Source organism: Solanum pennellii, chromosome 2 (genome assembly GCF_001406875.1).
Source record: "Solanum pennellii chromosome 2, SPENNV200".
NCBI lineage: Eukaryota > Viridiplantae > Streptophyta > Magnoliopsida > Solanales > Solanaceae > Solanum > Solanum pennellii.
This window is the reverse complement of record NC_028638.1, coordinates 7,150,390-7,168,070: the sequence shown is the minus strand read 5'-3', so window position 1 is coordinate 7,168,070 and position 17,681 is coordinate 7,150,390. Positions and strand designations below refer to the sequence as shown.

Below are 17,681 nucleotides of genomic sequence, written 5' to 3'. Positions count from 1 at the left end.
CAAATGATTGCAAAGGATAAAACATGGATACTATTGTACAAAGATTTTGTATTGAGTCATAGTGCGTCGCTTGAGGACAAACAACGAATTTAAGTTGAGGGTGTTGATATACCGTGGTTTCACGGTATTATTAATACTTTTTCCTTAAGTTTGGTGTGTCCAAAAGCCTTTTTGTGCTAGTTTTTATATAAGTTTCTCCTTATTTGCAGGAAATCTGTCCAAAGATGAATGCGGAGGTTTTTGAGCGAAAAAATGCAGAAGAGACCACCTACGGAGCTTGTGACGGTCCGTCGTGCTTGTGACGGTCCGTAGGTGGCAGCGTAGTGTAGCTGCTGAAGGAAGATGGGGAAGTCTGACCAAGTGTGGGGTTACGAAGCTTGTGACGGTCCGTCGTGTCTATGACGGTCCGTCCTGCAGGTTCGTCATGAAGTTCAAAGAAGTAATCCCAGTACCCATATTCCAAGAGTTGAAGTGTTTTGGAACGAAGACCCTCGACGGACCGTTGTGCCTATGACGGTCCGTCATACTTGCCGTCGAGGGTAATGAAGAAAGCAGCAGAAGAAATTGCACAAGTATGGGACGACGGAGTCCACGACGGTCCGTCGTGACCACGACGGTCCGTCGCGTGGTCCGTCGACCCAGCCGCGTTTTGGCAGATTTCCAGCAATTAGAATTCTTGTTTAATTAGGTTTTTGTATTTTTATAAATAGTTCGAAAAACCTCGTTTTTGAGGTTAGACACCTGATAGTTAGACTCTTAGATTGTTAAAACTTCGTATTGGTGAACATTGTATTGTGAGATTCTTGATAATCATTAGACTTTTCGTGAGATTATTGATTACTTTGAGAATTCTTGCAAGTGATTTTTGGTGATTAATCAAGCAACCTTTTGGATTTTATTCTTTCTCATTGAAGTAAGTACATGAATTCTTATTTAATATATTTGAATATTGTGTTTATGGCTATGAGTAACTAAACTCCATAACTAGGGTTGTGGGAACTATAGGCAAATAATGAGATAAACCCTAGCTAAAATAACAATTCTAGAATAGTGTCTTGCATGTATTAATAATTCTTTCGCTTAGAAGTCTTTTTAACGGATGACCAACGTTAGAACTCGCCTTAATGCTACTTGCCGGACCAAGGAGGTAGATAATAGGAAAAGAATTATTAACATAGATTTAGTGTATACTATCTAATAGGCTAGTATTGATTGGTACGAGGTAATAACTGAGTCAAATATCGAATACGATGCTTAATATGAGGTAAAGATAAGGGTTAGGATAGCAACACACGTAGCCGGACCAAGGTGCGGAGTGAGATTTTCTAGATGCCGGACCAAGGATTTAGAAATACATAACTTATCACTTTGCATGCAAGATACTAGGAAAGAATTGTTATAGTTAGAATTATCAAGTTATGAACCTGTGGGGAACACGTAAACCCTAGTTACTTTGATTAATTGATTAAACTCCAACATTCAAAGCTGTTAAGTGTCTCTTTCAATTTCGTTAGTTATTTTCACTCATTTAGAAATAGAAACCCCCCTTTTATTGTTTTTACTTTCCAAGGAAGTCATTGACCAAACAATAGTAATAACAGGTTGAAGTTAAGTCTAGACTATTTTCCTCGTGGGAACGATCCCAACCTCACTAGTTGGGTTATTTACTTGACACGACCGCTTTACTTCTTATTTGAGAAGTAAGTTTGAGCGTATCAATGGTCCATAATGCCGCACAAAAATGGTTACTTGGCACATATTTTAGACGCTCATATGACCATGTATCATTCAATAAATTTTCAGACAAATAATTGAACATCCCGCTTTGCTTGAGTAGTTTGGGCCACAATATGAAAATGAGTTGGATCAATGTGAAAGTCAGTTCATCACGCACATGAATATTGCAATCATAAACTTGAATCAAGTCTTTCTCCATCACTTTCACTTTCACTTTCATCACCTTTTTCTTCTCCACTAGATTTATATCAATCACTTTCATCATCTAATTTTTTTTCGCTTGAATTTTTTCTAATTTCGTTACTTTTTTCTTCACCTAATAGGTCTCCGCTGCTCTTAAAGTTTTTTTCCATCTCACTAGATTGTTTCTCGCTATTTTCATCACTTTTTTATTCTACTAATAAGTCATTGTTGCTCTTACAAGTTTGAAGTGTTGCAGTACCTCTTTTCTTAGAAGTCGTATAGCTCTCATCATTTTCTCCAGCATTTGGATTCTGTGAAGATGTTTCAATTCTTTTCCTCTTATATTGATGCATTATATCTACACTAAAATAGTTAAAAAGTTAGTAAATGATATAAAATTAACTTAATAGGATCAATAGAAAATGTGTAATTATAGTACATTAAACATCAATAATTATATTGTTTGTCTTACAACTAATCAATTGATCAACAACTGAACACATTTGTCTAACAACTGTCGTAGTTGTGGAAACAACTTATCTAATCGTCCGACAACTTCATGCAGTTGTTGGACCATTTTGTATCCGAAAGATATGCATAATTATTCCTATAAATAACTTCAGTAGTTGTTCAGACAACTGTAAAAGTTGTTGGTAAAACAACTAAATTGGCTAAATCATTAACACAAAATAATTTTATACAGACTAAAAAGTTCTTTTGAGTTAATTTTAACTTCAAGCGGAATAAATGCAATGCAAAATAACAAAAAAATATGATAATGATTTTCTTCTTTATGAAACCCTAGTTTTGATATTTTGAAATAGAAAAGAGAAGAAAATTTACTAGGAAGAAAACACAATAGAAATTATTGAATATTGAAAGAGGGTCGATTTATTTTTATCGAACACCACTCTAGGCAGTCTTACAAACGTCTGTAACACTCAGCCTATTATACACCCACGAATTTGACTAAGTATAGAAATACTTTAGCAGCAAAGTTAAACAACAAACAGATTTTACAGGAACTTGTCCCAACCTTTATTAATCTGATAATTAATACAAAGGAAGGCTTCACGAATTTGTCTAAGGCTAAAAACACTCTCTGTCTAAGCCTTAGACGAATTTCCACCCTTAATAAAAATTCTGCACATGGCAGTTACATGTGGCAGTTACAAATGACACCTGTCCGACACTTGTCATCACAGGGTTCAAACTAAGTTTCCAACAGCTATATTTCTAACAGATAGAATCTAATTCAAATTACATTCTTTTCTACACGAAATACTAATATTCTAACACTTAGAATATTTCAGGCTACATTCCAACACTTAGAATATTTCAGCCAGCTTCCAACACTTAGAATATTTTAGCTGTCCTCCAACACTTAGTTTTATTTCAGCAATTCGGGTGAACTGCCTTTGTTCTTGCCATTGTTAAGTCTTCACATTCTTGCCTTGTCAAGCCAACACGCTGATAAGTTGAATTTTTTTTCAACTTATCGTTCCTTTGCCGTCCTAGTCGTTTGATTCTATTCTATTAATGAAAAACTCTTCAACATCTTTTTAAATTGGAATTTTATTAAAATTTTAAAAATATTATTTTGAGTCTTTAAGTTTTTTAAAATTAATAGTTTGATCTTTTTTATTAATGTTAAAAACAAGAAAATAGAGGGGGGAAAGGGATCCACTTGTCCCTTTTTTTTAAAATTGAAAACTTAAGAGGCATTCTTACCTTATTTTGGCTAGGCTAGCACATTATTTTTTTCTCCCAATGTCATCTGCTGTTTCTTTGCTTTTCTGCTTTTCTGCTTCCCGTATTATCTTTTCCTTCACACATTTCCTTGTTTCCTTTTCAATTTATCATGGCAAATTCTTGAGCAAATGGATATGTAGTTTGATTCTGGTTGCTGCATCTTTGATATAGAAGAAGGGGGAAGAAAGCTATGTCGACTACATTGCCTCAAGAAGCTCGACGTTTTGGAGATCTAAGGGGGGTGCAATGGCGTATTGATTTGGGTATTTTGCCTTCTTCCCCTGATTCATCCATCCATGATCTTCGCCGCAGCACAGCCGATTTCCGTAGGAGGTATAAAAATTGTAAACTTTGCAATTTTCTTAATCCGGTCAGTTTATGTTTTTTTTCCTCTTCTTAGTTTCCTGAGTAGGCGTCCGCCGCGTTAGTTTGGATGTGATTTGGTTGAAGGGTAGAAGAAAAAATCATTTGAAGTTTAGAGTACAAAAAGGGTGTTTGGAAGTTGAAGTAGTAGCATCTATTTCACTCGGAAACCATCATTTCACTCGAATTACTCGTCAAACTTAGATTTCTCTATTTCAAGTTTGAAGTTGCAATAACAACCATATTGTAAAATATAAACTGTGATCATCTTCAAAAATTATGTACTTGTTTCATCTATTGATATTTTGGTAATACTGAACAGCCATGTGTTGCTTCCTTATCTTAAAAGGAAACAAAAACATAACAGTCTATGAGTTTTTGGGTATTTCCCTGAATCAGATTGTGTTAACTTAGGTGTTAGGTGACTTATAACCACAGATAAGTATTGCTGTTTCACATGTTAGGCTGTCGTGTAGCTCATTTCCGAAAAACTTCGGTGGAGAAAGCTCGTTTTTTTTTTCTAGTACATCTTGGTGTGATACGTATTGTTTATGGATTTGGAAATTTCCGCATCAAGTTCAGTGAACAACAAAATCTACTGATATAGTCTGTTTGAGCATGTTGCTTATTTTAATTTTTGTTCTAATGGTTATTCCCGCATATGTTTTTAATTTGTTACATGAAGCATTCTGGTTATAAAGATTAGCTTATGCATCTTTTAAGGTGTTTTTTGCTTTAATTCAGGTATGCTTCTTTGAGGCGGCAGCTTCTGATTGATCCACATGTTCCGAAAGATGGAAGTAATTCTCTTGATCTTGTCATGGACAATCCACTCTCACAAAATCCAGGTAACACGCCTGATAAAGTGATCTTCTCCCTTTTCCATATGTCCATAATGAAAAATATTCACTTTGGGCACCTTTCTGCATTTTACCTGTATCTTATTTTTTTACTAGAATAATCTTTAAACTTATCATCCCTTTGGACGTTTTTATTCACTACTGCAACTTGAAATGGTTCTTCCATTGAGCTTTGTTTTTAAATCCCGCTTCTTAATTAATCTGTCCTATTTCGGTTCCTTGGTTTAGAATTTAATCAGCGCTACTTCTGCCATTTGGGAAAAAACACTTTGGTGAGTCAGTAGCTTGTGGTGACCTTACCTATGCACTAATTGTGGGGTTTTCCTGCAGATAGCATGTGGAGTCGCTTCTTTAGGAATGCTGAATTGGAGAGAATGGTTGATCAGGATCTCTCTCGTCTATATCCTGAGCATGGTAACTACTTTCAAACACCTGGTTGTCAAGCCACATTGAGAAGAATATTGTTGCTTTGGTGTCTTAGACATCCAGAATTCGGCTACAGGCAAGGTGAATATAGTATTTCATGCCATTTGTAGCTCTGTTTCCTCTGTTTCCTTTTGATTAGGTGCCTTTACTTGTTTCAGTTGTCGTGCATGAAAGAATCTTTTTTTGATAAGTAGCTTAAAAAATTGTGCATTTGTAATTAGTCAATGGAGATCAAAGTCTTTCAAATAACATGCATGTTCTGAATCTTATCCCATACTCAAAATTTCCCATTATCAATCAAGACTCTGTGCTCTATTAGTTTGTCACTGATAGGAAAAAGAAAAAAGTGGCATCCTTTATGGTGTGTCTTTATCCAATGTTCTATGTTGTGTGCTGCTCCCTTTAATTTACATTTTGTGTAGCACCGTCTGATGCCTAATAGCCCATTTTGTCTTAAAGTGATTGCTTTGCTCTGACCTCTGTTTTTCTAAAGCTTTTTCCCGGGCGCTTCTTTGGGTGAGGAAGATAAAAAATACTGCTGGAGGCCGCAAGGTTCGCTGGAGGAACATCCCAAGTTTTAGGCGAGGCCAGATGGGAATCTCCAATTCACATCACAAATATGACAAATGAAATCATAAACCTCAGTATTTTCAGCCTACAACTTAATCTTCGGTAGAACTTACTGAACATTAACTTTCTAAATATTGTTTCTCCATTAACCATCTCGGATTGAAGGTTCAGTATCTTTAGTTTGTAATCCACTATAATTCTAATTCTAGTTACTGGTGGGAAAGAAAACAAGAGAGACAAAGATGAGAACTTGAAGTGCAAGGTTGCCCAAGAAGAAGAAGTAGTCGTGTTGGGTGGGGTGGAAACTAGCTGATTCATACCTGACGATAGAACATTCTCTGAAGAGTTAAAAGAGTAAATTCTAGAAAATACTAATAATGACGCTGGTGGATGAAATGAATTATTTATCTTCGCTTCTCATTGGGTACTGTTCCTTACATGTAAAGACTTTTCAAAATAAAAAATCAATAAACGGACAATTTATGGTTGTAGATGAAAATGGGCTTGGATGCCATTCTAAACAAAAAAAAAAAAAAAAGAGAACAAGAATCTTCTTGTTAAAAATAAAATGAACATAGATATTGAACCAAAATAAAATGAACATAGATATTCAAACCCTAGCATCATGTGTCTAATTTAAAAACCTCTTATGTACACGTGCACAAGTAAAACTTTTGAGAGAATGGCTCCTTTCTTCTTTTATATATGTGCATTTTTCTGTTTAAAATTGGCAAAAAGAAATAGTTCATGGGGCTTACACTCTGCGTCTTGAGACATACTCCTTGCCTCGTGATAGATAAAACACTTCGGCGAATCCTTTCACCTTTTAAGCGCTGACGATGAAAAAGCTCCCCTCTTTTTCTATTCGCTTCGATCTGCTTAATCTAACATAACCTTGGAGTCCATATTAGCGACCGTGCCATGTGTCTTTCTTTTTTTTTTTTTTTGGGGGGGGGGGGGAAGAAGGTATATATGTCATGATTCATGTTCCTTCTATTCTTGTGATAATTGATCTTTTTTTGTCCTCTCAGTAAGATGATAAGCATTCTGCTTTTGGTTTGCAGGGATGCATGAACTGTTGGCCCCACTTCTCTATGTTCTTCAAGCTGATATTGAGCAGCTTTCTGAAGTGAGGAATCTTTATGAAGATTATTTTGCTGACAAATTTGATGGTTTTTCATTTCATGAAAACGATTTTACATATAAATTTGATATCCGAAAATTTTCAGAATCTGAGGAAGAAGAAAATAGATCCGAAAGCAGTCCACTGAAAATTACTAGTTTAACTGAACTAGATCCCAAGATACAATGCATTGTTTTGCTGAATGATGCTTACGGTACTGAAGGTGAGCTTGGTATTCTTTTGTCCGAGAAGTTTATGGAACATGATGCATACTGTATGTTTGATGCTTTGATGAATGGGGCTAGCGGTGCAGTTGCTATGACAGAGTTCTTCTCCCATTCACCATATGGTACTCCTCATGCTGGCTTTTCCCCTGTCATTGAAGCTTCAGCAGCACTTTACCATTTGCTTTCACTTATTGATTCCTCTCTCCACGGCCACCTTGTCAAGCTAGGGGTTGAACCACAGTACTTTGCACTTCGTTGGTTACGAGTACTATTTGGGCGTGAATTTGCACTTGAAGACCTATTGATAATCTGGGATGAAATATTTGCATGTGAAAACAAGAAGATGGTGAAATCTTCTGAAATTGCTGCTGAGTCCAGCTGCAGTGTCTTGAATTCAAACAGAGGAACATTCATCTCAGCTTATGCAGTTACTATGATACTTCACTTGAGACCTTCACTACTTGCCTCTGAAAATGCTACTGTGTGCCTTCAACGATTGCTAAATTTTCCAGATGACGCAATTGTAGAAAAACTGATAGCAAAGGCAAAATCCCTGCAGGCTTTGGCAACGGAGGACAACAATTCAACTCCCTTAGTTGGCCAAGGTGGAGACTATGGTAGAAGTAAGTCAAAAGTTGTGAGAGGTCATAGCAATTCAAATGATTTAAGCTCCCAAAGGACTCCTTTATATTTGGTACCAGAAAGCTATTGGGAAGAAAAGTGGAGAGTTATACACAAAGAAGAAGGGCTCAAGCAAAATTGCATACAGAAACAAACTTCAAAGCAAAGAAAAGGTTGGTCTGAGTTGCATCTTACTAGAACCGAGTTAGCTCCATCGCCATCTAAGGTTAATAATGGAAGAAAAGATCCCAAGTTGTCGGTTAGGAAAAATTTATTGAAAGATATGCCTCAGAACCTTTGTTCGGATGAAGATGAAAATAATCATATTGGTGATGATAATGTACAGGAGAAAAATCCAGTTGCGGTAAATGTACAAGATGGTTACAGTAGAGATGATTTGACTTGCGCATCTGAGCAAATGTGGTCAAGCAGAAATGCTGCTAGTGTACAGAGTGCTTCTATTTTCTCAGATCCCCCAAGTCCTATACATGCTGGTGATCCTGAAAATAGATCTGAGAGTAGTGTTGCATCAAACTCATATGCAGATGAAACTAATGTTGATGCCAATAGAGGTGAGGTGTCTGGAACCAATCTGGGAAACTCACCTCTCCGAAGTTTGGATCCACCACAGCAGGCCTGTTCAAAATCTGAACCTAACGATGCCTCAGGAGGTACATGTACAATAGGCTTGAAGGAACAGAGATCTGTTTCTGGTAAATTTCAGAGGTTATGGAAATTTGGACGAAATGCTGATGAGGAAACGTCTGATAGAAGTGGTCTTTGTGATTCCATAAAAACTTGCAATGGTGGGAATAATCTGACCACCCCAGCTGGTTCTTCTACAGCTGATGCATCTCATAACTATGAAGTAATCAAAGAGGAAACTGTAGACCAAAATCTTATAGCTACATTGAGAAATCTTGGACAGTCTATGCACGAAAAAATCCAGGTTAGAGTGCTTTACTTTGTTACTTTATATGTAGTTATCTTATTGAATATTGGAATAAAATGATTCCAAATAGGGCAAAATGAATCATGACGATTCATTCAGTTGACTTCCACTAGCTTGGGATTCAAGTGAAGTTGTTATTTTTGTATATACTAGCCCCCCTTGGGAAGTAATTTTTAAGGAACTTGTTTTCCTAGAGAAAATGTTCTCCAAAATTTTGACCAATCAAATATAGGAAAAATGGAAAACATGTTTTCCTCCATACTGAACATACCTTTAGTTAATAAATAATTTATCCATCCTTTCGATGGTTAGCATTCTCGAATTTTGTTGGAACATTCTTAACAAAATTTAATAATTTAACTATGTGGATTTAGCTCTTATAATTTTCTCAAGACATTCTGGAGCTTCAATTACGAAGCTGAACGAATTATATAATTTTTCTGTATATGAATTTTACTAATTTCTTCTGTTTTAGTCAGACTTCATCTTTCCAAATTCGTGCATTTCATCTTAGCATGGTCTCTTTGTTCTTTTATCTTCTCCATTTCCCTTTATATTTTCCTTTTTGTGAAGTAAAGATGTTTTAAGATTCTATCTGATTATTGTTTATGCTTCCCAAAATAGAAATTTAGAGATGGACCTGGGGCTCAATATCAATGAGGCATGCATGCCTATTAGTTTCACAAAAGAACATTGTCCGACACCATCCATATAGCAAGATTTTCAAAGGGATAGGAGCTATGTGATATATTAGTGAACTTGAAACATATTTGCACTCTGGTGATCTGTCAGATAAAATTAGATTGGTTGTGTAGTACAATTAGTACTGGATTGTACAGACCTTTCATTTATTGCCTTAATAATAAAATAGTCAATGGGATAAAACTCATGACCGTGTTCTTTTTTTAATTAAAACAAAAGAGAGTAGAACTGGATTATTATTTTATATTTTGCAAAGTTAATGGAAAAACATGCACAAGGAAGCAAACACATGCACTCTCTATCTAGTTGTCTTTGTGGATGCACTAGTCCAAATGTATGGAAATAGTTGTGATAAATTTCTTGCCCAGTTTTAAGTATTTTTTTGTGATTTCAATTGTTTGCAAGACCTGCAGCGCTTTGACTTGGTTCCGGTTCCTGTTGAAAGATAATTGTATTTACTCTAATAGAGAAAACCTGGTTCAATAGTTTATCTGGTCTATTTTTCAGTTCGTTTATTGCTGTTCATTTTTCCAGGTGATCGAGTCTGAGTTCCTGCAAGCTCAGGGTCATGTTGGGACCTTCAAAAACGTCTCTAAGATTGATTTGGCTGGTCAAAGTCAAGGAACAGCGATGACAGCTCTTGAGGAGCTTCGGAAAATCAGCAACCTCTTATCCGAGATGTAAGGAGGGAATAGTCAGTCCAACATGTATATAGGTTAATATTATTAGTGTAATTTTTTGATAATGCTTCAGTGCATCTCTAAACTTGTCCCCGATATCCCAACTATACACTTAAGTGATGGGATACCTCATTGTGGAATAACTTATTCTGGATAATTAATCATGATATAACTTGTTTTCAACCAAACGACCCCTTAAATTTTGCAGGACCTATTACCCCCATTCATGTTCCAACTTTTCTCCTAACACCCTGAGACCTATACTGTAAGATGAGACCCAGCAGTGGTAAACAAGCGTTGGCATGTCATTAATTTTTTCACATCTCTTATGATCTCAATTCTCTTTTGTATGTGAAGTTTGTGTTGTGCTGCATCTCTCTGAAGTCTTATTAGTGTAGGCAAGTGGCAATGAAATTTATATGATTCTGGAAATTCCAAGTTCGACTCATGTTTAAGTTGACCAATTTTCTTCATCCTCTATGGCTGTCTTTTCCAGTGACAGTGTGGATGACAATAATGCTCTGCAATGCTGATAAATTATTCATATCCAGCAAGTTGACACTACTTTTATTGCACACCCTGAATTCTGTAAGTAAACATTTTCTCTGTATCATTTTCTTTTATCAACTTTTCCCAATCATCAGAAACATAGCCTCAATCAATGTGTTGCAAACCCACTTCTACCTTAGCCGTGATGACATCTAACCATTCTCAAGTGGGGTCAACAGTCCGATGAAATACAAACACAAGGAAGCGTTAATAGGAATAACAAAGTAGATAAAAGTATGAGAGATATAGCACAAGTTTAAACCATAATCCAAGACCTATTGTAGGACGAGCATGACTCATGAGTGACAAAAAATATAAGTGTTCGAATGTCAAAAAGAGAAATATATCATGTGAGATACACAAATACTGTTTGGAAGAAAAGAGCAGTAACGTAAACCTCGACCCCACTGTGAACAAGGGTAGTAATTCATTACTGAACAATCGCCAAGTACCCTCTCGAAAAGTGTTGGCAGATTAAAGTCTAAACAAGTGTTGCATGGGTAACGAAAGTACTCAGCAAGTATCATCAGCCCGTCTCCAACAAGGTAGCGGCGAGGATTTGTATAGTAAAGACTGATCACACCTATGCAGAGTATATATCGAAAATAACATAAAGTGGTATGCAGAAGCACAACATTTTAGATAAAATGAATCAATAAAAGTCCATGATTGATAAAGACTCGAACTTTAACCATAAGCCAACATTCTCAATCTGTGCACACCATAAAAAAAAGGAAGGAACAAGATTGGGCGACTCTGGAGGAATGCGCATGCTATAACCATAGTAGTGCTATAACCATAGTAGTATTTGTGTAACACTGTACATTTGAAAAAATTGTCTCATTGAGGTCAAAATCTTGACGTATCTCGGTCTGAGCAGAGCCTTTGATACTATTATAATACTACAAATTAATCTGAACTTTCCAATCAGTGTCTAGGCTTACTTACAGGTAGTACAATACGTTCACTTGAAAAAGGAAGCAAGATAAATGTAGCGTTGTCAACTGATAAAAGCCTTCCGATAACATATACGATGTGTAAAAGGATTTCAGAGTCCGAACATTCAACACAAGGGTTTTAGGCAAGTGGTACTGAATATCTAGCTTTAAAGATAGTCTTGGAAACACCAGCTAATTGCAAACCAAGAAACTATGACATTTGGTCAATAGATTAGACTAAAAACTGCTTAAGTTACATAACTAACAGTTATTAAGCAGTGAACAACAAAAAGATTCCACAAAAACCTATAGGTAAATCATTTCTTGTCCGTCCACAAAAACATTAGCCAGACGGGAAAATGCAGCTCTGCCTCCATGATCACATTTGGCGAGGATCTATTGGCACCAACTTAAGATGCTGTCCAGATATATACCTGCCCACCACTTGTAGCCCCTGCAAGCATTCCAACTTCTTTGCGATGTGCATCAAAACGGCATGGAATAGCAGTCATGTGCTTGCTTCTTAAGGTAAAATCAAGTTTCTTGTCAGGTACTGAGATTGCATCAACTCCTCTTTGCATATTACCAATGTAGATGTAGGAATCATCCCAACCCCATATTCCTCTGCTTCCCCAAGTAAACATATTACAGAAAATAATGTTGTTAGTCTATGATGACAAAGCATGCACAAGTCTAGTGTAAATAATGACCATATTAACTTCTGGAAATACTCACACAACCAACTACCTATCTCAACCAGTACAAAATTGAACAGATCACAAGTAAACATCTTTTTTTTATTATCAAAGTATTATCTCAAAAAGGAGGGATAAACTTTTAGTAATTTCTGTCCCATAAACTAGATGCTCAAAGGAGAAGAATTGATACACCTTATAGCAAATTATCTCATTGTCACATCAATACAAAAAGTATAATAACTATGAACAATAGCTTCTATAACAAAAAAAACATCACCACATTTTGAACTTAGGGAAGCCGGTAATGTAACTCATATAAATCAAAATGAAAAAAAAAATTGTTATTAAGGGATTAGCTGTACCTGAATGAGGAAATCCATCTGTTTGTGTGATTAGTATGGGAGATCATAGATGTATCTTCATAATTAGCGCCACTCAACACACCAACATTATTATCAATACTGCACGAAGCAAAAAACAGAAATAACAAGAAAAAGAATTAGCCATCTGCTACAGAGATGATGATAAAAGTAATCAAGGCGCTTAAAATTTATGATATAAAGCTTTTAGTTTTCTCAACTAACCACAATATAACCTATAAGAATGGCAACGTAAATACCTTGTTGTGGCAAGACGCCTTCCTGAAGGTGAAAAGTAAGCCGAGTGTACTGCTCTTTTGTGGAAGACAGTTTGTAAAGATTTTGGTTTATGTGCACCAACTTTTCTCAAATCCCAAATGCATGCACTACCATCTGTAGAACTAGTAGCCATAATATTACAGTTCTCAGAGGTAAAATCTATTGTGTTGATCCTATCTTCATGCAAATTCCACAATGCTGAAGATTTTCCTGCCCTTAGATCCCAAATACCAAGATCCCCCCTGCCTTCACCATAATATATGGACTTCATATCATGCGATCTCTGTGATATGGAAAATATGGGATGTTCACTCATATATGCCAAATCAAACATTTCCTTTTCAATGTCCATTACCCTGATTAATCCATCATAGCAAGAAGTGATCATCTGCAAATAGAAAGGCAAGATTAATTCACACACACATATCAAGAGCTATTTGTCACTCATGACGCCTTATCCAAATCTGTAAAACCAAAATGCCTATTAGTCAAGAATCTCTTGCCATATTTTTCCTCTTAATGGTATTTGGTCAACATTCTAAAAATCTCATCCTAGCATAATTCAGGAAAGCAAGAGAGCAGTTACGATAATCATATAAAGACGAGCAATAAAAAGGTAAAATGCATAATCGCATAATCCACATCATAGAATACCAGCATAAACTTGTAAAGGTACTAAATACAGTTTGAACACAGATGCAGCTTTCTAAGTTTGTTTCCTTTCTAAAGCATGCAGTTACACCATATGAAAAGAAAAGGTCAACGTAAGAAGTAAAGGTATCAACTTTTGATAACACATTTGTTCTAATCACTGTATCTCAAAAGAATAACTCCTTTTATCTGATAACTGTATCTGGAAAGAAATGGCCATCCAAGTAAGAAAATTACAATACTGCTAGCTATGTACAACACTCTTGAAACAAAATTAACCATACCTTTGACACAGAAAAAGGGTCCACAAGTATTCCTGAAACTGGCCCCGAATGAGGACGGTACAAAAAGATCACATCTCCATCCTCCTGTGGAGCATCAACATTCCAGAAACCTATATTGCCATATTTGTTCCCTACAGCAACCATTCGAACATTGTTGGTGGGAAAAAAACGCACATTTAATATTCTTCCTGGCACAACCCGTGCTATGTTGTCTGGTTCCAACCTCAACGATTCCAAATTAACTATACCAGAAGCCTTTTTTTTCCCTATCCTGTCACCTAAAACAGAATTTTTATCCATGTTCTCGTCGTCAAAACCCTTAATTGTTTCAATGAATTTCTTATTTGGGATATCAAAATCGCCATCATACGCATCACTCATACTTATGGGAATAGGTTCTGAAGGTGAGTTTTTGTCAGTAGGTTGTGAGTTGTCATCAAAATTCTCTTTTGGCCCACCGGCGGCAGAGGAATCCGGTGGAATACCTTGACTCCTGAGAGACCGCCGCAGCACAATCGGTGAGTTAGACTTTTGTTTCTTCTGTGTACTTCGCTGATGTGATTTGCCTTGAGCTCTGCCATGTCAACCAAATGGCTAATTTACTTACACTCACAAATATAACTATTTGCATTAAAACAAACTAAATAAATTCACAAGAAACAAACATGAATATGGTATTCCTGGTTTCACTTTAATAATATTTTTGGGAAAGTACATCATTATTCTACTACATTTAACATATTATTATTTTAACTTTGAAACTTGTTCCCGGAAAAAATTTAAAAATGTTGGATCAGCAACCTCCGGCGGGCGGGCCGAAATAGTAGAGTATAGTGAAAACAAGAGATTTGAAACGAACAAAAAAAATAGGGTTACCTTGGACGCTTTGTTTCCGAAGAAAGTTGAGAAATTCGTGACTGAATCTGAAGGGAGGCAAGCAATTCTTCATTGCGTTTTATATTCTCAATCCTCCGCCGTTCGTAATCCGTCAATTTCTTCGCCGACATTGCAATATTATTTTTTCGGGAAGGCAAGTAAGTTACTGGAGAACAATATATGGAGTATTTATTTACTCTGCCGCCACAAATATAATGGCGGGAAATAATCTCTAAATCTACGTGGTCCATTTCGTGGCCATGGATTTGTGGCACTATGCCCAAGGAGAAGTCTTAATTAATCAAACCATTATTCCTCTCTTATAAATTCAGTAATAAGTAGGGTGGATTCATCAATTTAATTAAGAAATTATTTTTTTGGAATTATCACACTAACATATTTGGATTAATTTTAGAAAAAAGCCCCTTGAATTTGTCAGAAAAAATCACTTATATGTTTAAATTATTATAATGATCGATTAGATAATTAAATTATTTAAAAATAACTTTTTCACCTCCTGATCTGATGTGCAAAACGTTTTTTTTTGAAAAAAAACGTTTTCCACTAGTAAAGTAAAAAAAATCAAAATCATCTTTCTATTACCACCTACAATCCATTTCCAATCCCTTTTTGGTTATTACCTTTCATGATATTACATTTATATTTTATGCTTAAACATATATAATTGATATACTTATAAATATTGTGTTTTAAGTTTTTTTATAATTTATATTAGAAAATATATTTTAAAAATTTAATATTATTATTTTGATTTTATTAATTATTAACATGACTAAATAACCTAATTGAAAAATATTGAACCGAATTTATTTTAAATCTGATCGAATTGAACTTTTATAAAATACAAAAACAGAAAAATTCAGACCGAAGAAAATAGCAGGTTTGCGAGGGACTCCGTGCCACGAACCTGCAACTGGCCGATTTTGATGCATTTTTAGTGAGTCTATAAATAAACAATTTTTTTTTATTTTAATTCTTGTATCGAGAGTTAAATGACTTGTGCAAGAATTTTCATCAACATTTTAGGGTTTTTTTCTACACTTTCTTATCTTTTAATACTTCAAATGAATTTCAAAAATTCAAACTGTGATAATCAAATTATGAGAGAACTAAATCTTATCTTTCTACGATTGTGGCGCTGATATGATTACTTAGTATTGAAACGTTGGATGAAGATTGATTATTACTAAAAGTTATTCTTGTGATTTTATTGTTTCAATGCCTGATCATCATTAAATATAAATATTATATATTCTTCAACTTGAAACAGGAATTGAGAGATATAATATGAAATATAAAAAGCGAGATTATTCTTTTTTTAAAATTAAAATTGATTTATATATAGCTAGGATAGATATATACCAAATTTACCTTGTTTAAGAATGAGATGAGAGATAAGGATCCATAATTGGTTTAATCTATCCATGCCAAACCATGTAGTTAAATTATTAATTTTGATAGGTGGTTAGAGGTTCAAAAAACAATGATCATATTATTAACCACTAGATAGTTATTCGGATCCAAAAGTGGAAAAATACTTTGCATGAATTCATAGTTAAGTCGTAGCCTTTGAATTCCTAAAGTCATTGACAAAAATTCCAAGTGAATTCGAATTGTTGATATTTAATTTTATCAATTTGTTCATTTTAGTTGTTAGTTAAACACACAGTATTCAAACTCTTTTCACATAATTGAATTTAGTTATAGTTAAAAGGAAAATTAGATGTTTGCAAATCATAAATCCTTTGTCCGATAATTCAATTTGTAAAAGTTACTATATTACTTGTTTGATCACTTACATTATTTGTATGTGCATTACATAAATCATAATCGGCTTATTAAGACAGATGATCGAAAAAGCCTCGTAACCTTGGAGTTTCTATTAAATCCACATTCATTATACTTGAATAATTAATATAAGTATATTAAGTTAGGAGTTTCTATTAAATCCACATTCATTATACTTGAATAATTAATGTAAGTATATTAAGTTAGACAATTTATTTGGATTAAACCTGTATTCAAAATATAGCTCAAATTATTTTTATCCAATAAAATTTAAAGGATAGACTACATAAATTCCATTAGTTTAGGTTCTAATTACTTAGATTTTCAATAGTTTTAAATATTACTTCCTCTATCATTTTTCATACTTAGAATACATGTGTTTGAATCTGTGAGATACATGTATATGTCGAATTTTAAAATTGAGATACGTATTTTATTTGTTTGAATTAATTGGTTATAACCAAATTTCTTAATATAAGGCAGAAATCAAGGAGTGTATCTATTTTAATTAATTTCATTTTATTATTATTTGAATAATAAATTCATTGATATCATTTATAAAAGACAAAAATAATAAAATCCATTAATTTGATGTATCTATTATCAATATATGATGTATCAAACAAACAAAACACTTAGATACGTATCATACAAGTAGATTCATATGTACCATAGAAGTATCTAATATTAATTTTGTGTATTTGTTAAACGTGTCTAATATTAATTTCATGTATCTATTTATATGATAATATTAATTTCATGTATCTATTTATAGATCTAATTTTAATTTCATGTATCTATTATTAATTCGATGTATCAAGTATCAATTTCATACATTATATTTAAAAGCATGTGTCTCGGATACATAACAATATTCATACTATTTTCTTTATTACTAGCCATTAAAATGGAGCAAACAATATAAAAACCCTACGATAAATTGAATAGAAAAAATCTAAAACATAGAATCAAATACATGATATGATTGAAAACAAATATACAATAGAAAAAACTAAAGATAATCTTACTTTATCACTTTAAC

At 34.4% G+C, this 17,681-nt stretch overlaps 2 protein-coding genes across 4 annotated transcripts; one reads left to right on the top strand and one right to left on the bottom strand.

Moving 5' to 3' along the window:
- The first annotated feature begins 3,660 nt into the window (after nt 1-3,660).
- Nucleotides 3,661-10,384, top strand: LOC107008926. Of its 3 annotated transcripts, XM_015208141.2 has the most exons (5): nt 3,661-4,005; nt 4,780-4,883; nt 5,226-5,402; nt 6,956-8,811; nt 10,051-10,384. In XM_015208141.2, the coding sequence occupies exons 1-5, from the start codon at nt 3,863-3,865 to the stop codon at nt 10,198-10,200; spliced, it is 2,430 nt and encodes an 809-aa protein (XP_015063627.1). In that variant the 5' UTR covers nt 3,661-3,862; the 3' UTR covers nt 10,201-10,384. The 3 variants fall into 3 exon arrangements, with proteins under 3 accessions (XP_015063627.1, XP_027770822.1, XP_015063628.1); XM_027915021.1 differs by lacking the exon at nt 3,661-4,005 and having other exon boundaries at nt 4,785-4,883; nt 5,230-5,402; XM_015208142.2 differs by lacking the exons at nt 3,661-4,005; nt 4,780-4,883; nt 5,226-5,402 and adding an exon at nt 5,861-5,993.
- Nucleotides 10,385-11,737: 1,353 nt separating this feature from the next.
- On the bottom strand, nt 11,738-15,027 carry LOC107009017 (WD repeat-containing protein 76). Its single transcript, XM_015208268.2, has 5 exons — nt 14,831-15,027; nt 13,955-14,528; nt 13,001-13,407; nt 12,744-12,842; nt 11,738-12,307 (listed from the first exon to the last, which is right to left on the bottom strand). The coding sequence occupies exons 1-5, from the start codon at nt 14,959-14,961 to the stop codon at nt 12,094-12,096; spliced, it is 1,425 nt and encodes a 474-aa protein (XP_015063754.1). The 5' UTR covers nt 14,962-15,027; the 3' UTR covers nt 11,738-12,093.
- Nucleotides 15,028-17,681: the final 2,654 nt, after the last annotated feature.